Genomic DNA, 25,593 nt, shown 5'->3' with positions numbered 1-25,593 from the left:
TATAGTAAACACTTCACTTAAAGAAGAGCAGATATTGGGGCACCTGGGTGGCTCAGGTCATGATCTCAGGGTCCTGGGATCCAGCCCCGCATCAGGCTCTCTACTCAGTGGAGAGCCTGCTTCCCCTCTCTCTCTGCCTGCCTCTCTGCCTACTTGTGATCTGTCTGTCAAATAAATAAATAAAATATTAAAAAAAAAAAAAAAAAGAAGAGCAGATATTGTTGTGCCCAAATTTCGAGACCCTCCCAAAGACGACCACCAGAGTCCAGAGTCAAAGCCAAACAGCAAGGGTTGTTTATTACGAGTTCCAACCCAGACCTCTGCGCACTCGTTGCCGGTGACGCTAAGAGGTCCCGAGCTCAGGATCACAACATCTTTTATACACTATTTTTGGGGAGGCAGGGATTTAGCATACATCATAATATCTTGTAACAAATCGCCACATACCGCGGGAAAATCAAAAAGGAACTCTATAATATGACTGGCGCGCTACAGAGCGGGAAAGGGCTGAGAACAGATTATTGGTTAGGTCAAAGGGCTGTCATTCTTCAAACTGCTGAGTTGGCGCCGCTAGGGTATGTGTCACCTCAGGATTGACCGGGGTCTTCTTGTCAAGCCGCAGGGCGCCAGATGGTTGTTATCTTTTGGCCTAAAGCTGGATGGGGGGTCCGGAAGCAGTCATTCTGTCATGTCCAATTCCAGGTGGGGGTTTCTCTGGCGTCAGATGGCTGTTATCTCTTGGCCCAGAGCGGGGGGAGGGGTCTGGGAGCAGCCATTCTGTCAGGTTCAATTCTAGGTGGGGGATGTATGGTTACAGAGTGTCTATAGAAATTCTGCTGGTATTTCTCCATCTCCTCATGGGTTAGCAAGCGAAAGTACAGAAGCAGAAATAGCGGTAATGGTTATAATTTAGGCATCTCAATATAAAAGGCTGGGGGGCTGCCAAGTGTAAATACACAATGGAGAAATGTTCTTCTTTTCTATCAATCTGAGATTTTGCAGATTGGCTCACACAAGCGAAATCTTAGAGGTTTTCATCGCAGTGTCTGCATAACGTGGAGGAAATTTCCCTGAAGCTAACCCAAGGATTCTCAGGTCCATCCTGGTGGAATGGTCACTTGGAGACTCTGAGGACGCCTGGATGACTTTCTGCACCAAGTACTTGTAAAGCTTTCAGATGACAACCATTATGGACATAGACATAATTAGTTGCATTCCTGTATGAGTTTCCAGGTATATATGGATGTGTATGTATATGTGTGTGTTTACTTCAAAACAGAACAGAGAAACTAAGAAGAGAATACTTAACAAAAAAAATAAAACCCAATGCCCTAGAGAAAAACATTATAATACACAATTGTAACTGGGTTTGCTTTTCCCCTTCAGCACCGCAATTGTTCCCATCCTTCATCCCATTTGTCATTATATAATGTTGTTATAGCTATTTTTTGTCATCTCCTCTTTACCATATCACCTGTTTATTGCCTTAGATAATATTTCCTGTTTGTGTCTGACATGGAATTCTATTTCAGGGAATTTCACCAGCACAGTTCCATGAACCTGAAAAATATTTAATGTGACCTTTGGATTAAGTGATCTATGCAGCATACAATTAGTGACTTAGTGCCCAGCAAAATAGGTTTGCTATTATTTCATCTCTTCTAGACATTTTCTCCTTGAAATTAATGACATGGCAAGAAAATAGAGGAAAAAGTGATTTCAATAGCTAGTTTTTTTTTCATAGAGAAAGGATATGCTCACTGGTGAACATATAATTCTGAGTGTAACTGCAAGTGATTTCTCATTTTTTTTTTTCTCTAAAGGAGTTTAAATAAAGAGAATACTTTTTCCCATCCTGAATAAACCTGTAAGGGCCTTTTTAGCCAGAGTGATGCCATCCGGATTAAACAGTGATTTTGTTGTTTAAGCAGTAAAACTTTAACTGACCCTGCCCACCCCAGGGAACTTACTTAAAAGCAAGTCCTGGAAACCAGCCCCAGGTAGCAAAATCCAAATGCAAGGGTGGGTCAGGCCAGGTGGAGACATCCAATCGGTAGGGGCGCATACTGTCTCCCTAGCTACCAAGGAGTATGGGCCCCACCTTTTGGGCACCTTTTGGGTACCAATTCTGACCAAGATAGGCTAGTTCAAATATCTACTATAGGGTAAATTGTAATTCAATTGGTCACTCGTGTGTGACCTAGCATGACTGGGCAGCTTTCTCTGTGTGTGTTACAATCTCATTGACCACCTGTGCATGGCCAGGCCCAACCACATGGTCTTTGCCCTTAAAAGCTAGTATGTAAGGCAGAGAGGGGTCGCCTCTTTGCAAGAGACGGCCCCGAACGGTTGGTTTGATTCTCGATGCTTGGCGTGAAATAAAGCTTTGCCTGACCTTCGCTTTGTATCAGTCTCGCTCCTTTAATCATGGACCCATTATTGGGGGACCTTTCAAACCTTTGGCATAGTTTCAAACAGAAAATCACTTTATAATATGCGTGGCCTGCTGTGGCCCTAAGAGATTTAGTGGGGCAGCACAGTGGGTTTGGAACACACAAGTTTGCTATTCTCCAGGTACCTGTTTTGCAGAGTTCTTGGTGGCGTTGCCTAAATCCCATACATCATCAAAACTATGTGATTAAACATGTGATGCCTAAACTTGAATTCATTTTCAAACAGGACTCTACCACTCTCAGAGTAGTTTCCTGTGAGGAATCAGTAAATTTGAAATCAGAAAACTGTCTTCACTTACTTTGATTACTGTCCAGTTATAAAACAGATCACTATTCTACAATGGAATGTTAAATAGGAGTATATTTCCTATCAAATATTAAACACCATGATTTTTCCTCTTGAATTGAGCAGTTGCATTTATTAAGAGCATTTGTGAGTCAATATTTATACAAGAATAAATACCCCTTATCTGCAAGAGGCTGAATGAACTAATCAGATTAAATGTATTACTTTTACAAAGATTTAATGTTTAATGTACAAAGAATTACATTTTAAGAAGCTCCCAGTAGAGCAAAGAAAGAGGTAAGTAAATTATGCTGTTTCTAGGTACTTAGTAGACATAATATACATTTCATTATCCACATGCATAAACCATTAGCAGTAGAAAAGAAATGAACACACAAAACATTTGTTCTTGAAGTAATCATACATGCTTTAATAACTTTAAGAAATGAGCTAGAGAAATTCGCCTTTAAAAACCACATTTAGTACTTCATATGGAAAATTCAAATACAATAGCCAATGGATTTAAAAAAAAACAACAGCAGCTTCTTGATCATGATTTATGATACTACATTAAAATAAAAGTAACCTCTAAGTTCTATGTTAAAATAACTCCTTTAGGATTTCTATCTATAAGGAATATAAATGGATTTGTATTTGAAGTTGATATATTTGTATATAGATTGGAATTGTATTTTCCTATTTTGATCTGCTATTTGGGAATTCTGTTTGAAATATACTGGTTTTTAATTATACATTTATAAAACTGGAATTTGGCTGAGTATTTATCTTGTAGGATGTAGTATAAATACATGTCTGTATTATACCATGCTAAAATAAGAAAAGTCTGTTTCTTCATTAACTCTTGGTCATCAGTTGCTCATAGAACTGGTCCCATCAAGTGTTTCTCCAAACTCAATGCCTCATGCATCACCTGGGCACTTTATATATTACCTAATTCGTACAGATAAGAACTCATACTAACAAAGAGGTATACACACACACACACACCATTTGTATCACAAAGATCCAAAACACTTGACATGGTTTTTATTAATTCATAATGATTCTAATGACAGGTGATATTCCATGCTATATAACTATGGTTAAAACAACTAGTGACAATTTCTCACATTTAAAGAAACTATAGATTTTTCGCATTCTAAGACTCCCTGTGAGATAGCATCGTTCCTCTAACTGGCTGATGGGTTAGATGTGAAAGCAGGGAATGGGACTCATGTCCCAAGAAAACTAGGCCCTGTACCTGTAACTTGCTCATGTACACTTGTTATGGTCCATTTTTAATTGTAATAGTAAATTAATATTTGTTCAAATTCATATTATTGTTGCTGTAGGTTTGAACAGAAACTACAATGAGTACTCTCCTTGCATATGTATTTCTAAGTCCTGGATGGGATCTTAACAGTACTTCACTATTTATACAGTTATCTTTACAAAGCTTTTGATAGAATACATGTTCAGTACTTGACTTTGTGGTGCATCAGTTAGCTTTCTTTTAAGTGGTAAAGAATAAACCATTCTATTTTAGACGAATGATGCATGTGACCAAAAATCGCCTTCAAGAATAGGGAAATAAAGAAAACACTTCTAGCTAACATTTAGAAAATACAAAATGATTAGTTTCATTGAAGTTCCCAATTAAATGGAGGGGTCAAAGTAGTCATTTGTATTCTACCCTTCAATTAATTAATAGACCAAGATATGACTTCATGGCACTGATTACTTTGAAAGTACAATACAATGTCTGACATATTTTAGTTCTGATTTCTATCAAAAAATCTTAGACTAGCAACATAAGTTTATTCTTGCTTGTAGGAAGTACTAATTCATGAAAGGTACATTCATTCTTGCAGTGTAGCAGAGTACCAGCCAATAAATCGTCCACTCTGGGATTTGATTTTCTTCTAATATTAAAATCATTATTGTTGGAGAGAGCTCAGCTCTACAGGTCTCTAATTACAATGTCTTTCTAATTTTTCTCTCTTGGTCCAGTGATAATGACAATGGCCAGTAAATGATCAAATTTGATTTATGTTCCACATCAAGTATCCCATTGCTCTGGTGAGTGTCATCTCCTTCAAATAATTTATCTCTTTCGAAATCCCCAAAATATCATAGGAAGCTGCAAGAAAAATCATTTGTGAAATGTTGCAAGAGGGAAAGTGTGAAGTGCAAGTGTGAAGTGTTGAAGATGACAAATATTCATGATGTCTTAAACAAATTTATGGTAAAGGGACAAATTCATGTGGTCTTCCTTTGCCCCTGCCCCTGAAAATGCTTGATTCACTGTGATTCATCTACTGCTAACTCCCTGCCTTTCTCCTGGGTGCAGTTGTTGTAGACCTGCTTCTGGTAAACTTGCTATGTTCACTAATTGGTTCCAAGAGTTTTTGGTAGATTCATTGGTAAAAAAAATCATGCCATCTGCAAATAAAGATAGTCTTATTTCCTCTTTTCCAACCTGCAATACTTTTATTTCCTTTCCTATCTTATTCACTGGCTAGGACTTCTAGTACAATGATGAGTAAGAGCTGTGGGAAGACATTCTTACCTTCTTCCCAATCTTAGGGGCAAAGTGCCCAATCTCTTGCCATTAAGTGTGATGTTAATTACAGAATATATTTATCAAGCTGAAGAATTTCTTCTGTTACTAGTTTTCTGAGAGTTTTTTTTTAAATTATCATGAACACATGCTGAATTTTGTCAAATATTATCCCTGAATCAATTGACATAAGTGTGTGATTTTTCTTCTTTTGCCTGTAGATGTGGTGGATTATATTGATTGATCTTTGAATACTGGACTAGCCTTGCATACCTGGAACAAATCCCACTGGTGTATATAATTTGACTTATTCATTGTTGTATTTGATTTGTTAGTATTGTGTTGGAAATGTTCATGTCTATATTCATGAGAGATACTGACTATAGTTTTTCTTTCTTTTAATATCTTTATATGGTTTTAGTATTAGGGTAATTCTGAACTCATAGAATGAGTTTTAAGTGTCCTCTCTACTTCTGGTTCTTGAAGAAGATTGTGGTGAACTTTATTATTCCTTCCTTAAATATTTGGTAGGTTTACCACTGAAACTATCTGGGCATAGTACTTTCTTTTTTGACAGCTTATTTATTATTGCCTCAATATCTTAAAGAGATATTGGTTGTCTCTTTTTACTTCTGTGAGTTATTGTAGTTTATATCTTTCAAGGAATTGATCCATCTCATCTCAGTTAATCAAATTTGTGGGCTTAGAGTTTCTTATAGCATTACCTTATTAGGCTTTTAACATCCCAGGATCAGAACTGATATATTTCTATGTTTTCTAAGATATTTAAAAATTTCTCTTGAGATTTTTTTTGGCCCATGTGCTGTTTAGAAGTGTGTTGTTTAATTTCCAAATATTTGAAGATTTTCCAACCATCTATCTAATGTTTAGTTTAATCTTGTTGTGATGTAAGAACATACATTGTATGATTACTATTCTTTTCCATTTAAGTAAGGTCTATTTTGCGGTCAAGAATGTGGTCTATCTTGGTGAATGCTTCATGTGAGCCTAAGAAGAACCTATATTCTGCTGTTGCTGAATAAAATACTCTACAAGTGTCAATTGGATCTAGTTGCTTGATAGTGTTCTTTTAGGTCATATATATCCTAATATTTAGGTGTTAGTGATCCCATGTATTGAATTTCTTTCTTTTTCTTTACACTGTCATACCACACCTTTGTACTTAGGTTCACATATCTAACCATAGTTTCCCTTTGTCTTTCTTTTTCTCATTTTTATTACATACTGCCTTGTTTTTTCTTTTTCTTGTTTTTGTATGTGCATTACCATCAACCAAGTAGTCAATTCATTAGGAGTCTTGCTTCCTTTAGAATTCCTAGCATTCCTAGCACATAGGGGGCACTGTTCACACAGAAGATGAATATAATTGCTGATTGAAATGTGCCAAGATACCCCAAATCAAGAAGAGAACTGAGGCCCTCCAGCATACCCTGGAAATGCTGGCTTGAAAGGCTGTTTGGTGTTTATCAATGAATGTCTCTGGGAGATTCTTCACCAAAGAAAGTCTTGAATTAACTTTTCTAGAACACGGTCCTTGTATTGGCTGCTATGACAAAGAATCATATACTAGGTGGCTTTAAATAACAAATTTTTTTTTTCTTTCTCAGTTATGAGGGCTAAAAGTCCCAAATCAAGCCATTGGTAGAACCGTGCTCTCTCTGAAGCTGCAAAGGAAGAATAGTTTATTACCTCTTCTTGTTCCTTGGGGTCGCAATCTCTGGTGCTCCATAGCTTGCAGAAGCTGACAATGCGACTGATCACTGCTTCTTTTATCACATGGCCTTTTCCTGTGCGTCTCCTTTGTCACCATGTCTGTTCTAGTCTTCTTATAAGAACACTAGGCACTTGGGTTAAGGCCACCCTGATGCTATTCAAGCCAGTACAGTCCTCTACTTGGTAATGAAAAATGTTATGCAGACACTTTTATTGTGGCCTCTAACTCCCTCTCAGGGATCCCCACATGCATTTCCTGAATCTAGAGGAAATTCACAGTGAAAGGGAGGATGAAGCCCACAGCAGACACTCGGTTTCCTCACCCTGATGTTTGGCTATTTTTCCCTACCTGTCCTATATTTCCCAACACTTAGTGAAACATAGCACACAACTCTTTCAGGTTCCTGCATATTCCATTTCCTCATAAGAATTTATCTATTTTGGTGGAGAAAACATTCTTATTTAATCTGATAACTGAGACCAGGATATGATGAGAAATTCTATTGTTCCTTTAAGAGTAATAGAAATGGTAAATATTCATTTTAAGAGGCATCTTCTGGAGCTGCATTAACTTTAATCAAAGGCAGGCCTCCAAGAGTCAACATGGCAACGGCTGCTAGGGAAGGCACTTCGGAGCAGATGGGCATTTTAGCTTTTCCAATCCTGCCAGGTAACTGGTTTCCTACTTTATCTGCATTTCCAGTGGCCCTGTTTGCCAACAACTTGTTTGTGTGTGGGTTTGCATAATACTTATTACAAAGAAAGGCTCTCTGGCATCATGAGAATAATATGGGTTGGAGACTATTCACTATGAATGAATTATGTTTCTCTATATTTTATCCTTTGAATTTTTATCTCACAAGATTTCATTATATGATTTTTTTAATGCTAACATGAGATTAAGAAAAATACCATTTTGTAGTTGTTTGGATCAATGAAGTTCTTGGAAAAGGACAGTTGTTGAATGTCAAAGGGAAAAGTTTATTTCATTAGCTAGCTCTGGACCTGTTATTTCACTAGTATTGATATTTAAGTGGATCCTAAATGGAAAAAGCCATAGCAGGGAGCACTCTGAATACAGATTGAAAACGTCAAACTATGTAACTATTATTGCTCTGCTTTAAAGAAAAATCAGGTTGGATAAATATTTTCCAGCTACTCCTATGGTTAAAATATGTTTCAATTTCAGCCAGTCTTTATTGTGCTAATTGGAAATACATACACACAAACACTCTTTTCTATACAACTCTTTGTATTTCTTTTAAGGAAATACTGTATTGTCCTTTAAGGAAAATATGATACAAAAAGGAGAATCCAAAGAATTGGACTTGCCAGGTCCTGGCTCATACAGATTAAATTGCCATTGAACAGAAGAAAGAGCTATCTGGCCAAACACTCAAACTCCAGAATCAAAGATGGTTCATCTGGAGGAACGACATGCATCCAGGCTTCACCACTGATGTTTGGCTGGTTGATGGTGTTATATAAACTCTCACCAACACAAGCAACAGTGATGTGGGGATTCATGGGTAAAGGCCAAATTAGCATCTTTGTGCTTTCCATTTTAAGGCTGAATTCATACACAGCTGATAACATTCAAATCTCATCTCATGTAATGAAAGCAGAGAAAATGAATTGTTTTGCTTTAAGCAGGACACTGTTTCATTTAAGTGAATGCAAATCTTTTGGCTCTTTGATACAGCTCAAGATTCTGCTCATGGAAAACAGTCTGTCATGCTTTGGCATTTGCACTGACATGCACAATATCAGAGAATACTAGGAGGATATATTTTATTTTGTTTCAAATAACTTATTTCATGGTCACACTTAAAATAGTGTACATACAACAGGAAAGTCAAAAGCTTCAGATGGCAATTTCTAGTAGGGAACAGTCATAAATAAAAACAAAACAAGTGGAACAAGATGCTATATATTTTCCTTTGTTCATTTGAAAAATACTTGAATTTGACTTTTTAAATATTTACATATATAAATGAAATGCTGGTTTCAAATAAGATACAACCAGATTACCAAGATTATTGATTACCACAGTAAAATACTGATGATTTGTATAATGTTCTAAAGAAGTACATACATTCTGGTTTTGGCATTTTGGACATAGTCATTGTAGTGTGCCCACATACTTCCTGATTAGAACCTGATTCTGACCAGCCAATGTCCATAATAAGAAAGAATAATCAGGTAACAAATACATCTCTCTCTTTTTATATTCCCCCACTAACTCTCTCCATAAAAAGAAGAAAAAAACTAGGTTTATCTTGGTTTACCTCCAACAATAATTCTAGAAATATTTATTGAGTATGACTATGGCTTCGGTGCTGGGAGTATAATGATGAACAGGGCTGTCACAGATCCTGCTGATAAATATCTCACACTCTAGCCTGAGAAGACTGATGCTCAGACATGCAATTTCAATGCTGTGTATCAAGGGACATGACAAGGGTAGCTCAGGAGCTGACAGTGCACATAGCAGGAACATCTATACTGGACTTGATGGCTCAGAAGGCTTCCTGGGGAAGGGTGTGTCTCAAATGGACCAAGAAGTATATGTAGGATTAAGCCACAAAAAGATAGGGTAGGATATAGTAAGGGAGATCTGGGAAGAAAGGACCAGAGAGAAGAAAGAGCGTGATAGGTTAAGAACCCGATGAAAATTGTGACTTTGTGGGAGGATCAGAAGGGATGGAACAGAGATTAGGAAGGAGAGGGCAGGTACTAAAGGGCCTTGTGTAACACTTGAAGACATTTAAACTTGAGTGAAGTGGTCAGAAGGTTCTTACAGTAATCTATTTTAAGCCTGCATCTTGATTATAAATGAGGGTTAACATTATTGAAAAAAATAACTAATTGTTTGCTACTTCTTTTTCCAAAGATTTTAGATATTTTAGAATACACAGAGATTTGAATGTAAGGATTCCAGCAGAAAATATCTCTGTGAGTTAACTGTGAAAAAAATTTTACCACAAAATGTTTATGTTTATACACTTTTTATTAGAAAATCAGAACTGGAAAACTCAATAATTTTGCCTTTTAGGAAGCTCAAAACACATTTTGTGTTGCACTCCTCTAAGGTGTCAAGTACATGTTTCTTTTTTTTTTTTTTTTTTTTTAGGTTTTACTTATTTATTTATTTGACAGACAGAGAGAGATCACGAGTAGTCAGAGAGAGTGGTGAAGCAGGCTCCCCACTGAGCAGAGAGCCCAATGCAGGGCTCGATCCCAGGACCCTGAGACCATGACCTGAGCTGAAGGCAGAGGCTTAACTTACTGAGCCACCCAGGGGCCCCACATGTTCCTTTTACTCTTCCTTGTCATTTACATTTTCTTGTTGAGAAGTATTTTGATATTACTTACTGTCTGGAATTTTCTCTAGAAGAAAATGGATATGGATGGATATATATACACATACACACACACACATATATATATTAAAAAGGAAACATTTGAATTTCCTAGTTTTTCAATTTTAATCAGTAATTTTAGTACATAATATCATAAGGAGAATTCTTTGATCAAGACAGAAATTTTACCAAAAGGAAAATCACACTTAAGTCTTTGAAATTAAAATATAACCGGAAGAATAACTGAATAGCTTATTATTCTTCACTGCTGTGGGAATTACTAGATAGTCAATTGATAGCACAAAAGAATACATAGGTAGGTAGGTATGTAAATGGATGGATGGATAGATGACCAGATGGATGGATGGATAGATAGATGAATGGTTGGACAGATAGACTGATATATAGGTAACTAGCTGAACTGTATCTTGAATTTCAGCATAATGCTTTTCCCCAATATTTGAGCTCTATGTGTGTATGCATATATGTGTGTATATGCTTATATTTGATATATGTCAAATACATATTATATTTGGTATGTGCATCAAATACATCAGGGGTTTATATCTTATTTAGTCACACACTGTGGGTGGATGGATATACATATATCCCACCCTGCTACCCACTAACGTTTTCCATTACCCTTTAACTGGCATGCAATAGGTAAAGCAAACAAGCAAGTCCTATGCCCTAACAACCTGTAGCCGCAAATTCAACTAAGACGGCAAAATGGGAAAGGGGATCTTACTAAATTAACAAGAAAGAGACAGAGAGTGGGACAGGAACTTGTCATTTGGTCTTGCCTGCCCTCTTTGGACATGACTAGAGTTTACTATTTCGCTTCAACATGGGAAAAGCAGTTAGGCAAGATATGTAAAATATGTGGGGGTACCTGGGTGACTCAGTGGGTTAGGCCTCTGCCTTTGGCTCAGGTCATGACCTCAGAGTCCTGGGATCATATCCCGTATCGGGCTCTCTGCTCAGCAGGGAGCCTGCTTCCCCCTTGCTCTCTCTGCCTGCCTTTCTGCTTACCTGTGATCTCTGTCTGTCAAATAAATAAATAAAATCTTTTTTTAAAAGTTACATTAAAAAAAGTTACATAAAATACGTGAAAATGGACAATATGGATAGGAGACTTAAGAGGCCATGTGTTCCCTAGGACATTGTATATATAACCTTTAAGATCATTTCTTCAAAATGTGAAAGAAAATTAAGAGATTTAATTGTTTAATTAAATTGATGCACAGAAAAAAATATGTCAACTTTACTCAACCACAGATTTCATACCTTCAAATAACATTCAGTAGCTTTTTAATATTAACATGAATATATTACATTTAAATATTTTTATTATTATAGAAAGAAAGTCTTGCAGTAACATAATTGGTTCCTTCTCTTTATCAAAAATCTATTATAAATTATTCTTTCAACTGAAGATTTTGCTCTACCATGATAAGACTATGTTTAAAATTTTAAAACAGGGGTTCCTGGGTGGCTCAGTGGGTTAAACCTCTGCCTTAAGTTCAGGTCATGGTCTCAGGGTCCTGGGATCAAGCCCCACATCGGGCTCTTTCTCAGTGGGAAGCCTGTTTTCCCCTCTTTCTCTCTGACTGCTTCTCTGCCTACTTGTGATCTCTCTGTCAAATAAATAAATAAATAAACTCTTTATTTTATTTTATTTTTTTAAAAGATTTTATTTATTTGTTTGATGGACAGAGATCACAAAGAGGCAGAGAGGCAGGCAGAGAGAGAGGAAGCAGGCTTTCTGCCAAGCAGAGAGCCCAATGCAGGGCTCGATCCCAGGACCCTGGGATCATGACCTGAGCCGAAGGCAGAGGCTTAAACCCACTGAGCCACCCAGGCATCCCATAAATAAACTCTTTAAAAAAAAAAACCCAAATACTTCTCTCATTCATGTTTATTTTTAAAGGGAATCAAAAAAGGTCCTCTTTTCTAAATAATATATTTCAGAAATGCACAGGAAAACTCTTTAATATTATAGTGATAATCAGAAGAAAAGGACAGAATTCACCTTATGTAGTCTTATTACATACTTTTCCCCTAGATCATACTAAATGCACCCTCATAAGTTAATTTCAAGTCTTTGAAAAAGATACAATCTTAAGAAATTAGAAAGGAATTTAAGTTCCAATTTATAAAACATCACCTTTCCACATGGGAAAGGTTGGAAATCACAGACTAATACCACTCCATAAATATTCCAAAGAAACAACATATGAATGAGATAGTGGGCAGGAGGCAAAAATGATGATAAGTCACATCTAATAATATAATTAACTTCAGGCTTCATAGAATGCTTTCCATTTTCCAAATCTTTACAAGATATGCAAAGAAAATTCTTAATTGCCTGAGAGGTAGATGATAAACTCATTTTCCAAATGGGACACTGAGGCATAGAGATGTCTTTTCTACAGGCTGCAAAAAAACGGTCAGCAGCAGAATGAAGAGAAGATGCGGGAGGAACAGGTTGCCATTGTGTATGCATGGCTGTCCAAACTCTGACAGCTGCATGACAGGAATTACATCGGTCCATCTGCAGCCCGTGCCCCATTTTACTCTATGACAGGTACAGCTGATGGAAGTTTGAGTCTCCATCTAAAGTTGACAGCACATCTATGTGCCATTGTGAAACCGGTGAGATCAACTTGAGGAATGATTATTTACAGTGGCCTCCTCAGACTTAGGAAGGCAAGCTAGGTTGAAACTACATAGAATGTATTTCAATAAATGAGATTAAGACATGAAATGCAATGAAAGGACAGCTGATGTGATAAGATAAATTACAACTTCTCTTCAATATTTCTCCTGTTATTCTACAGAGATGTTTATGAGTATAATTAAAAATAAATTCTCAAACAATTGGATTTGAAATTTAATTCATATCTCTCTGTTGATGTGAGTCTTGACATACATGCTCTTAAGTGAGGAGGGAATAAACATAGTGTAATTGTACTGGGCTTTATATTGAATACATCTCTTTCTAGAATACAAAAATGTATGCTTATCTGCTGCTAAGAACCAAGCTCCTCAAATATACTAAAACACTATTAGCCGAGCAAACAATATGGCTAGAACAGGGGTACACTTGGAGGAGAGATATAGGAAGATGTGGGAGATGCAGAAAAATAAACAACCACCTTTAGGCTCATGAGAATGACGTCCAAGAGTGCCAACCCCGCAGTTACTGTGCAAGGACCCAGTACATGAGGGACACACTAATATAGATGACACACAGTGTTACCCAGTTTATTCTTGTGATTGGTGGCCTGTGGTTACCTGTCACGTGGAGGATGACATTGGAAGAGAGAATGCCACTAGAGTTTTGGGCCCGAGCCACATAGAGGCCTGCGTCTGCCTCACATACCTTCGGAATGAACACCGAATGTCTTGTCTCCTTGTGTAAAACCTGTAAGTGCCCATCAGCAGACAATTTCTGGCCCTTCTTGTACCTGAAGCAGAGAGTCAGTTTTTAAAGTCAGGATCACTGTAAATTCACATCATTTCTAAGCTCTAAAACCCATTGCAAACAAGCCCATTACCATTGTAATACTCTCTTTTTAGTATTAGCAGGAATTTTGCAGCTCCTATGGATTCCAATGGGGCTGTTCATCCTTGAAGCAGAGATTGGAGACTTGTGGCCTAAGAAGTGCTTGACCGGATCAGACCATATTTTTCAAAAAATTGAATTTTTGAACAACATTAAACAGTTGAAATATTGCATGTGAAAATTCAGATATCTAACTATTCTTTTCAAAAACACCAAACAGGGTGCCTGCCTGGGTCAGTCGGTTGAGTGTCCGACTCTTGATTTCGGTTCGGGTCATAACCCCAGGGTTGTGAGATCGAGCTTCGTGTGGGGCTCTGCACTGGGCCTGGAGCCTGCTCAAGATTCTCTTTCTCTCCCTCTGTCCTCCCTGTGCCCCAACTCTCTCTCTCTCTCTCTCTCTCTGTAAAACAAACAAACAAACAACAACAACAACAACAGCAACACCCCACAAGAAAAACGAAGCCCATCTGGTCACAGAGGGCCACCATTTGCTTATGGCAACAATTACCTAGAGTGTGAAATGGAACTCGTCTATTTGGCCTGTGTTATTCTTTCAGCTGCTATGGAATAAGAGCCTGTGAGTTCTGGGAGTCTGTATTGGAGGGAGACTCGTCCATCCCATCATAATCACCCCACAAGATCCATGTGAGAACAAAAATATGCTGTTTGGGAGGAAGGTACTTATACAATATTTCCTGGCAAAATAAGTTCATTTCATTTTTATGAATTAATTTCATTAGCATAAAATGATTTATAATTATAAAAGGCACTTATGTAATTGGACTATTACCATTAATGATATGTTTCTAAAAGTTTTCTATGAATGTGAGTACTTAGCTGTCACTTTTTAGGAAGCAAATGATTTATTTTGTATATTCTAGATTCTGGTTTATTTATATCCATGTTCCTTCACCTAAGGAGTGGTGACAAACCAGAATCATTTTCTGTTCCCATTGCTTATGTGATAATTTTGCATTTTTATGAGTGTCCTAAGAATGTTTATTTCCAAGTGCTTGCTAGTTGGTAATTGAGCAAAATCACTGAAAATCCAAAAGCAAGATATTTTTTCACAACATTGTGATAATTCCTCAACAGTAAATACTAACCAAGTTATTTGTTGTGTGGACAAAACCAAGAAACACTGCAGACAACATTTTTCTTTGGGGTGAACTGATATTTAATAATGAATTAAATAGATTTTAAATTCATAAATATGAAATTCCTGATCTATAAAAAACCATGCAGTTGTAAAAACAAGATCATAAGACAAAAGCATGAATGGCCGCCTTGTAGCACAAGTGTAATCTCTTCTCATCATCTGAGAGACCCAAGTTTTCTCATAGATTCTTTCGGAACCCACTCACACTTCAAGTATCATCAGTGGGCACAAGTAATAGTTGAAATTGTTGATGTAACGTCTACTGAAATACTATGATAAATAAATGCTATTTTACTTATCTTAGTTTACGAATATGAATTCAGTCTCACGTATTTGTAAATTTGTCCTCAGAGAAATCTAACCACATGAAAAATTTCTAAATGTTTAGAAGTAACCCACGTAGTGAGAAAGTGAAAACTACTTTTAAAACAACAGTGATTCAAAACTTGTATTCTGCAGCTTACTTTCTATTAAAACAAATACGCTAAAAATTAATGTCTCCAGAGGGAAATCTTATTGTTCACAGCTCAGTTATTATACCACCTTTCAAAACTGGGTTTATTACCTGTCACTGGGAGCTACTGTGAAAGAAATATTTTTATTCCTCTCTCACACTGAAGAAATTTATAGAAAGAAATCTTAGTGAAACAAACAAATATTATAAAAGTAATGTGTGACTCTGTTGGGAAGAGGGAAAAGATGAAATAGGTAAATGAAAGAAAAGGAGAAAACCCAAATTCTTGTGTTTTTTATCGAATACAGGATGTTAAGTTAAATGTCATGCTTACGTAGAAATAAACAATAAGAAAGAACTTCAATTCACAATCTTCAGAAACGTGGAATGTTAGACTAATACCAAAAAAACCCCAAACAACAACAACAACAAAAACCCCAAAAAACAAAAAACCAAACCCCACAAAAGAGCACGGCTAAGTTGCAGTGCCTTTGGAGTTGGTTACGTGATTATTTTATGTGGTTCCTTTTGCTTTCTTCTGGGGATTAGCCATGCTGTGCCTACAGGGAGAGTTGGGGGTTGGTGTGAGGTTGAATCATGCGAGGTACAGGGTTGCAGAATACCAATCAGCTATCCCTACACCTTTAAGTTAGTGTACACAGAATGATTTGCTCCATCATTCAATGTGTTTATGACTTGTCATTATAAGCTACCCACCATGTCAGAGTAGGCTCTGGAAATCCTGTTACTTCAACTTCCAAAGTCACTGGAGAACCTTCTGTGACAGTAACATTAGACAGGAGTCTGGAGAAATTAGGTGCCTGGCCAGCAAGGCTGACCACAGTGTTCTTTGCTGATGTGCATTTAATCTCGTCTTTGGGGACCATTTGCCTCTGATAGGCCCGTCCAGGGTCTGAGAGAAACCCAAGGCCTGGGAATGCATCCTGGGAAGCATGCAGCCTGTCTTGGGGTTTAGTGATGTTATCACTGACATGCACTTTCTCCCGGGTTTCTAGCAAACGTCCCTGAGCCTGAGGGTGCTGCTGTGAAGCTCTCTCATGCACGTCACTCGGCATGCTCTCTGGATGTTTAGCCCTGATTGTGCAGAAGGCAGTACTTTTTTCCAGAAATCCTCTGGAGGTTAATGGGAGCTCAGCTTTGAACTGGGGGTAAGGCCTCTCAAAATGACTTGAGAAAGTTTCTCTCTCCTCATTGTAAGTGTCAGCAAAAGCAGCAGGGGGTGGGATGCCCAAGGCCTGGGCCTCCCCTGGCCTGCTGGCCCCAGTCTGCATCTTGTAGCTGCTTGTGTGAATGCTGAGGGAAGGGCTGGCACGCTCCTCCACGTCCATGTCAGCCGGGCCAAGCGGGGGATCGGGGCTTCCCGGGAGTGGAGGCAAGGAGATGTCATCAGGTGAGACACATTCATATTCTTCTCCAGAAAGCGTGTCTGCAGGCAAGAGCTGGCCTTGGACAGCAGCCTCTCTGTCAGAGGGCGGCTCCTTCAGGTGCTGGGGATACTGACCCTCTCCTGTTCCATTGATGACCATATCTCCTGCTCCCTGCACCTTCAAAACAGAAAAGCCAAAGCCTCAGGTTAGTCACTGAATTTTCTTTTTCCAGGCCTCAACTTCGATCAGGCAGACAATCTGAGAAAACCTACAAGTGAGTTCAAGCTTGGGGCCCTGGCACAAGTGGTACAGAACTTGAAACCATCAGTCTGTGGAACCTGGGCCCAGTCCCATGCCGTGACTAAGGAGCTGGTAAACTGACTCCAGTCTCTGAATGAAATGTGATCGGCCTTATGAAACAGAGGCAAGAACGCCCTAGTTTTCACCTATAATGAGGGGGTTGAATTGGATCAATGTCTTCCAAATCATGATCTGAGGACTGTCCTCCCACCAGCAAATTCTGCTTTGGGTTATGGATCTACACTCCATGGGAATACATAGTTCCTAAATCTCAGAGGCTCCCTTGTTAGGCGATCCCTCAGACCCTCCTAAGAATAACCCCTCTTTCTTTCTTAGGAAAGCCACTCATTATTATTACTGTGGTGAAGTATGCACAATATGAGACTTACCATTTTAAGCATTTTTAAGTGTATAGTTCAAAGCCGTTAAGTACACTCACATTGATGCAACCATCCATCACCCCCCTCCAGAAATTTTCCGTCTTTCCAGACTTAAACTCTGTGCCCATTAAACACTAAGTTCTCCATTCTCTCCTCTCACCAGTCCCTCCTACTTTCTGTCTTTAGGAGTTTGATAACTCCATATACCTCATATGGAGAAAGCCACTTTTAATGACTGGTTTTATTTTCTTAAAGCCCCTTATTTTTATTCTTCCATTGTAAAGTACCTATTAAGCACTTGTTTCCTACTAAGTACCATGCCAGACATTGGTGAGATGAAATGAGTAAAAGTAAACCAAGTCTGTGCCTTCAGGGAGGTAAGAGCCTAGTGGGGGAGGTGGATATCAATGGAACTATCGCATGTTACGGTCTTCCGCAAAAGAACACCAGATATAAAAAGGGAAGGCCTGCCACTCATCCTTCTGTGCCATGTGGAGCGCAGGTCATGCTAGGAGCCTGGGAAAGGCAGTCCTTCACCTCCTGCTTACGCTGATCTAGTATTTCTCCCTGCTAATCCGTGTCTATCTCTGGTTTCAGAAGATGCTCAAATACCCTTTCTGGCATAGATTCGAAAGAGCACTGAAGCTGAAAGGGATCTCATCTATCTCAATGTGTTGTTTTATATCTAATTTTTTTCCCCCTTTCCTCAGTATTTGGGTGCATTTTTACTTAACAATTACCATGTTTTGTTCTATTGCTACTATGTGCACGGACCTAAGAAAGTTAGGTCTCGCCTTGACTTTGAGTCTTCATTTTAGCTCAGAGTCCTCCCCCTGACATATATTTTATACAGAATTTTTGAGAAATAAATATGTTTCAGGTTGAAGATCAGAAGCAAAAACAAAACAATGTTCCTTCTACTTTCCCAGAGATACAAATGGTCCTCAGTTTTAGAGAACACGGTTTCCTTCAGCCATTTAGTAGAAGTTAAAACTCTAGGTTTAAAAATAAGCCAGAAGTTTTTTAAAATCTCTTGTAATTAAAAAAAAAAAATTACTAAATAAGCACATAGGCAATAGGAAATGCCCCTCCTTCTTCGGCTTGGCTCTGCTTTTGTTTTCTTTTTCAAAGGGACTTTGATCCAACTTCCTATTCAGTCTAGAAAATCTCCTCCATAACATTCTGGTAACCTCTATTTGAACACTTTTCCCGAAAGGATGCTTTCTTTGAGGAGAATTTTATGCTTTACTTGTGTTAAGAATCTCTTCCTGGAGGCACCTGGGTGGCTCAGTGGGTTAAGCCTCTGCCTTTGGCTCAGGTCATGGTCTTAGAGTCCTGGGATCAAGCCCCGCATCCGGCTCTCTGCTCAGCAGGGAGCCTGCTTCACCCTCTCTCTCTCTAGCTGCCTCTCTGCCTACTTGTGATCTCCGTCTGTCAAATAAATAAATAAAATCTAAAAAAAAAAAAAAAAAAGAATCTCTCCCTGTATTTAGCAAAGCTATGCCTTCACTAGGTATCTAACAATGGATCTGAGTTAGCCTCCCCGAGCAACACAGATGTGTCTGACTGCTATCCTCTTTTAACAGCTTTTTGACTGGAAAATTGGTGCCATGACTTCTCATTGAACTAAAACCTCAGGGCTTCATCTGCCTTGACTCTAGGACTTTAATGACCTTTTGGGAAGTCCCACTCCCACTGGACTATAAGCTCCCTCACAGCAGGGACATTCGTTGATAGGAGGGTCACCCATAGCCAGGCAACTTCTTAATGACTTCTTTGGGAACCTGTGTCTTTCCAGAGGAGAATAATGTATTGTCTGAAAATTTGCAACAAGTTTAGGAGAGAAACTTGAGTAAGAATCCAATCTAGTCTCCTCACTCCTCCTCGCCTCTTGGGGAGGAAATGACTTAGTCATCCACAGGATTAGACTGAGTGTGCTCAGCACTGGCTTCCTGAGGCCTTTCTTGTTGATCTGCCTTCCAGAAGATGTGTGTATTTACACTCGCTCTAAAGTCTGAAAGGGCCTGTCCAGAAAGCCTGTGGTTCTCTAGCTGTGCACCCAAGTGTCTGGGTAGGTCGTCTATCTAAATCAGCGATGAAGTTTTAGGAAACCCTCTAGGAAAGTCCAAGCCATGTTTCCTAAGCCAGTTTTTACGAGTGATTGATTCCTGACTCTTGTGCCTCTTGTTCAGATGGCGCCAAACTCAGAAGGCAATCCAAGGACATTATTTTTTTTACCCTGTACAATTCCTAAAGTAGAAAAATGCTGTCCACGGAAAATAACACTATCAGATAATTTCTACTGACAATAAGAGAGAGAGTGTTATCAAATATTTTTCTAGAAACATTTCAACTTATTAATGTTCCCCTTAAATATGTTTATTTCCAGGATTTATTTACTTTCAGATGGGAACTACTCAGTGGACCAACAACTCCTTGATCTATATGATATATTTTTGTTAAAGTGATTATATTAGTGTTTTTGTTTCTATAAGAACCAGATGTGACTTTGATTCATACTGAGTTTTTAATCAGCTAAAATTTTCTACCTTCTCTATTAATGCCATTGACAGAGTGTTGAACACTGCAGAGTTAGGACAAAGTCAGAAGTCTCCCCAAGGCAAGGCACACTGTCTTCCAGGTTGACACTGTTGAACTATCTAACATTCTTAGAACAGTTATAACCTGACCAAACTCATTCAGTTCATATCTTTCCACCTACTGTAAGAGAGAGATCATGAATGTGTTTATCAAATGACTTTTTGAAATCACAGTAAATTTTGCCTATGGCACTAACCTAGAATTATCCATTAAATAATCATCTCACAAAGCAAAATAAGGTGAATTTAATACAATTTTTCCTGAGTCAATCCATGTTGGCCCTTGGCACTTCTTCCTTTATTCTCAAAGACAAATAACCTTTCAGTTTTTAGGTCATTATTGAATTTCACAAAACTTCCTTTTTAATTTTAATTAATTTTTGAAGTTCAAGTATAATTAACATACAGTGTTAAATGTGTTGCATGGTGAGAGATGTTTGTAGCTACACTTGAGATGAGCACAGTGTAACATATAGACTTGTTGAATCACTATGTACACCTGTACAATGGTACTTTAATTTAAAAAACAATAAATTATAAAGCAAATGATAAAAAAGTACCTACAATAGATATTTTTGATGCTGCCAACTGTAATTAAGCATCAACACTGTGTGTCATTATTTTTTTCTTTTTTGTAGAGATATACTTAATCCAGGCAGGTGGATCCAGACTACTTTCTCTGGGAGATGAGAGGTATTGACTAACCCGTGGTCTTGTGTTCTACTCCATCTGAGCAATTGATCCCCCTCCCTCATATTAGTTTGGTTCTAAGGCTGTGGGGGCAGTTAAGTAACCGGTTCTTAAATTTTTAAATTATCTTTTCTATGATATGTTACCTCCAACCTGGACTGTCAGATAATGTATATTAAGGGGAACTTTGAAAACATAAATTTGTTTTAAATTTGCTCGTCTTGGGATGCAGCAACGAAATATCACTGTGCGGTAGGGGAATGATGCCTTCATTGCCTGTGTGTCCCTGGCTCTGAGTTGTACAGGATTGGGCTGCTATACCTCCTTGCAAAAAGTGAGTTGATTCTATATAAGTATAGTTTAAATGAGCTCAGTTCAAAGAAGGCTTCCAACTTACCTGCTTTTGTTGGCAGTATCTTCAACCTATGAGAATTAGATCTGAGTCTTAAACTGGCAACATCATTTCCCAGCTATGATTTCCTTTGTGGTCTGGGAAAGCACTTAACTTCCAAATTTACTTCATGGAATTAAAAATCCTTAATATCAAAAAGGTACTTCCATGCTGTTGGCATGGGAATCTGCAGTGTCATTACAAAGCAACTCATTTATATGCAGCAGTTCCTTGCTTTCCTTCGATCTTGGGGGAAAAGTTAGTATGTCTGAAATTCAGGAGAATGGCCGCCCAGTTCAGACATTGGTTTCTGGGATTTGTGGAGGGCAAAATATTTGATCTTTTTTAGTCTGAGTTTCCTCAACTATATAATGGTATTTGATCAGATGATTGTTATATCCCTTCTAGCACTTGAATTCTATAACCATAAATGTGGGCATTGTAAGCTGGCATCTTCTGCTGAATAGTTCTATGATTTTGCGGGAGTCTCTTTATATTCTGGGAGTTCATTTAGCCCGAGGAGTTTTCAGATATTACTATGGATTTAACTACACTGCTCACCTTGGAAGTAAAATACCATCACTAATCTGTTAACAGCATAATGGGCACTGTATTTACTAAATTGCCTAATGCCACCTGTTGCATTTGGGAGTTTGAAAAATGAGTAACGCTTTATTATGTCCAAGAGAAAACCTGTGATGAATATATTCTTGTAATAGTCTAGGGGAATTATTCTCTTTTTTAAAAGTTTTTATTTAAATTCCAGTTAGTTAACATACAGTGTTATCAGTTTATTATTTATTTAGTATTAGTTTATTAAGCATTAGTTTCAGGTATAAAATACAGTGATAAAATTTAGTGATTCAACACCTCCTGGTGCTCATCACAAGTGCACTGGTTAATCCCCATCACCTGTTTCACCATCCCCCGCCCCCCTTCCCCTCTGGTGACCATCAGTTTGCTCTCTATAATTAAGAGTCTGTTTCTTGATTTGCCTCTTTCTCTGTCTCTTTTCTCCCTCTAGGTTCATTTGTTGTGCTTCTTAAATTCTACATATGAGTGAAATCATATGCTATTTGTCTTCCTCTGACTGATTTAGTTCAGTTAGCATAATTCTCTAGCTCCATCCATGTTCTTGCAAATGGCAAGATTTGATTTTTTTCTATGGCTGAATAATATTCTATTATATAATATATATTATATTTACATATGTATACACATATACTGTATATATACGTATATGCATGTATATGTATGTATACATATTTTATATATACATACCACAGCTTCTTTGTCTATTCATCAGTCAATGGACACTTGGGCTATTTATGTAATTTAGTTATTGTAGATAATGCTGCTATAAATATAAGGATGCATGCATCCCTTTGAATTAGTATTTTTTATTCTTTGGATAAATATCTAGTAGTGCAGTTACTGGACTGGAGGGGTAGTTTTATTTTATTTTTTTTTTTTTTAAAGATTTTATTTATTTATTTGTCAGAGAGAGAGAGCAAGAGCGAGCACAGGCAGAGTGGCAGGCAGAGTCAGAGGGAGAAGCAGGCTCCCTGCGGAGCAAGGGGCCCAATGTGGGACTCGATCCCAGGACACTGGGATCATGACCTGAGCTGAAGGCAGCTGCTTAACCAACTGAGCCACCCAGGCGTCCCATGGGGTAGTTTTATTTTAAACTTTTTGAGGAACATCCATACTGTTTTCCAGAGTGCCTACACCAGTTTGCATTTCCACCAACAGTGCAAGGGGGTTTCTCTTTCTCTACATCTTTGCCAACACCTGTTGCTTCCTGTGCTGTTAATTTTGGCCATTCTGACCCATATGAGGTGATATCTCATCCTAGTTTTGTTTTGTATTTCCCTGATGATCAGTGATGCTGCACATCTTTCCATGTGTCTGTTGATTATCTGTATGTCTTCTTTGGAAAATTTGTCTATTCATGTCTTTTGTCCATTTCTTAACTGGATTATTTGTTTTTTGGGTGTTGAGTTTGATAAGTTCTTTTTATATTTTGGATATTAATCCTTTATCAAATATGTCATTTGTGATTATTTTCTCCTATTTGGTAGGGCGCCTGTTAGCTTTGCTGTGCAGAAGCTTTTATCTTGATGAAGTTCCAACAGTTTATTTTTGCTTTTCCCCCCTTGCCTCAGGAGACATATCTAGAAAGAAGATGCTGTGGCAGATGTCAAAAGAGGTTACTGCCTGTGTTCTCCTTAGGTTTTTTTATCCGTTTTGAATTTATTTTTTGTATGGTGTAAGAAAGTGGCTCAGTTTCACACTTTTGTATGTTGCTTTCCAGTTTTCCCAACCCCATTTGTTGGAGAGACTGTCTTTTTCCATTGGCTATTCTTTCCTGTTTTGTTAAAGATTAACTGACCATATAACTGTGGGTTCATTTCTAGGTTTTCTATTCTGTTCTGTTGATCTATGTGTCTGTTTTTGTGCCAGTACCATGCTGTCTTGATGACTATAGCTTTGTGATAGAGCTTGAAGTCTGGCATTGTGATGCCCCCAGCTTTTCTTTTCTTTTTCAAGATTGCTTTGGTTATTTGGGTCTTTTGTGGTTCCACATAAATTTTAGGATTATTTGTTCTAGTTTTGTGAAAAATGTTGTTGGTATTTTGATATGGATTGTGTTAAATCTGTAGATTGCTTTGGGTAATATAGAACTTTTTTTTAAAGTAGGCTCCACGCCCAGTGTGGAGACCATTGCAGGGCTTGAACTCACAACCCTGAGATCAAGACCTGAGCTGAAATCAAGAGTTGGACATTTAACTGACTGAGCCACTAGGTGCCCTGGGCTGTATAGACATTTTAATATTTATTCTTCCAACTCATGATCATGAAATGTCTTCTATTTCTATATGTCATCTTTAATTTCTTTCATCAGTATTTTATAGTTTCTAGAGTACAGGTCTTTCACCTTTTTGGTTAGGTTTATTCCTAGGTATATTATTGTATTTGGTGCAATTGTAAATGGGACTGATTCCTTAATTTCTTTTTCTGCTGTTTCATTATTGTGTGTAGGAATGCAATAGATTTCTGTATTTGATTTTGTATCCTTCAACTTAAGAAGATGCTATTGCTGATGTCAAAGGGGTACTTCAGAGAGTGTCTCTGGTGTGTGCTACATGTGCTCTCCTGTTGTATTTTGGCTGCTCTATCCTTCAGGCTAGTCATCTGGAGAGGCTTTCTTGCATGCTGTGGGCAGTGTTCAGTCCCCTGCCTCTATGTAGTGAGTTTTACCTACATATGCTCTGATCTGCTTGTGAAATGAGATCAGACACCACCTCCACCAGAACTGAGGCCCTGCAGAACACTCTGGTTGGGAAACATAGTGTGGGCAGGGATTTCTACTGGTGTTCAGGGGAGGAGCTGCTGTGCTAGGACTGAGGCAAGTTTGATTGAAAGGGGCAGTCCTGTGAGAGTATAGGGGTGTGGGGCTTGTTGTAAACAAGTCAGGCAGCTAGTGTTGGCACTGCACTGCTTCTCATAGATGGATCTGTATTTATGTTGAGGATTGGAGGAGGAAAATGGTATCACCTCGTTCCTTTTTTCCTGGAGAAGCATTTCTGTAAACACTGCCTCTCAGGGATGCACTCCATTCCAAGAAGAGCGAGCAATCTCCTCACTGTGTGCCCCAGGCATTCTTCAGATTGCTCTTTCCACACTGTCTGTCCCCCGGTTGTTTGCCTGCTTGCCTTCTAGGAGCAGGGCAGTCAAGCCTGATGATCTTTAACACTCCAGGCTTTAAGCTCTGCTGGTTGCAAGAACTCACAAAATTCAGCCCCTCTTGTTTTCCAAGCCAATGTCTTTGAGAAAATGTTCTCCTTGTGCATTTTCCTGTGTGGTCCTCTCTCATCCTTCTTTGCACCCACAGCACCCTCCCTTCCATAGCACTGGTGATATGTTTCTCCCCTAACCACATCTTCATACTTTCTACCTTCTTTGATATGGCCTCTTCTCTCCCTTTAGTTGTAGAGTTTCTTCCGTCAGTCTTCACGTTGTTTTTTGGGATATTTAGGATGATTTGATAGTTATTTAGTTGTGTTTGTGGGACAAGAGGAGCCTCGGGCCCTCCTACTCTGCTGCCATCTTCCTCTGACCAAACACTACTGGAATTGTTCTTTCTGAGTCCAATAACTTTCCAAAGAAGATAACACCATTTGGGGTATCAGAATTGGACACAATGATTCCCAGATAAGCTTTTATTTTACTTGGCATTTTTGTTACTGTCCATATGGCTTTTTGGG

General features: G+C 38.3%; 1 protein-coding gene across 10 annotated transcripts in view; it reads right to left on the bottom strand.

Moving 5' to 3' along the window:
• Positions 1–271: 271 nt before the first annotated feature.
• The window catches only part of CCDC141 (coiled-coil domain containing 141), a 238,059-nt gene continuing 212,737 nt past the window's right edge, over positions 272–25,593 (bottom strand). For 8 of the 10 annotated variants that reach the window (XM_082690369.1, XM_082690373.1, XM_082690374.1 and 5 more), the window contains 2 exons: positions 16,294–17,141; positions 8,800–13,865 (listed from right to left, as the gene is read on the bottom strand). In XM_082690369.1, the coding sequence (XP_082546495.1) occupies positions 13,598–13,865; positions 16,294–17,141 (1,116 nt within the window). In that variant the 3' untranslated portion in view covers positions 8,800–13,597. Of the gene's footprint in view, positions 4,880–8,799; positions 13,866–16,293; positions 17,142–25,593 lie in introns of those variants that run through there. The other 2 variants (XM_082690371.1, XM_082690370.1) reach the window with 1 other exon arrangement.

Source organism: Mustela nivalis, assembly GCF_964662115.1.
Source record: "Mustela nivalis genome assembly, chromosome: 11".
Lineage (NCBI taxonomy): Eukaryota > Metazoa > Chordata > Mammalia > Carnivora > Mustelidae > Mustela > Mustela nivalis.
The sequence above is the reverse complement of the archived record's forward strand: the minus strand, read 5'-3'. Positions and strand labels throughout refer to the sequence as shown.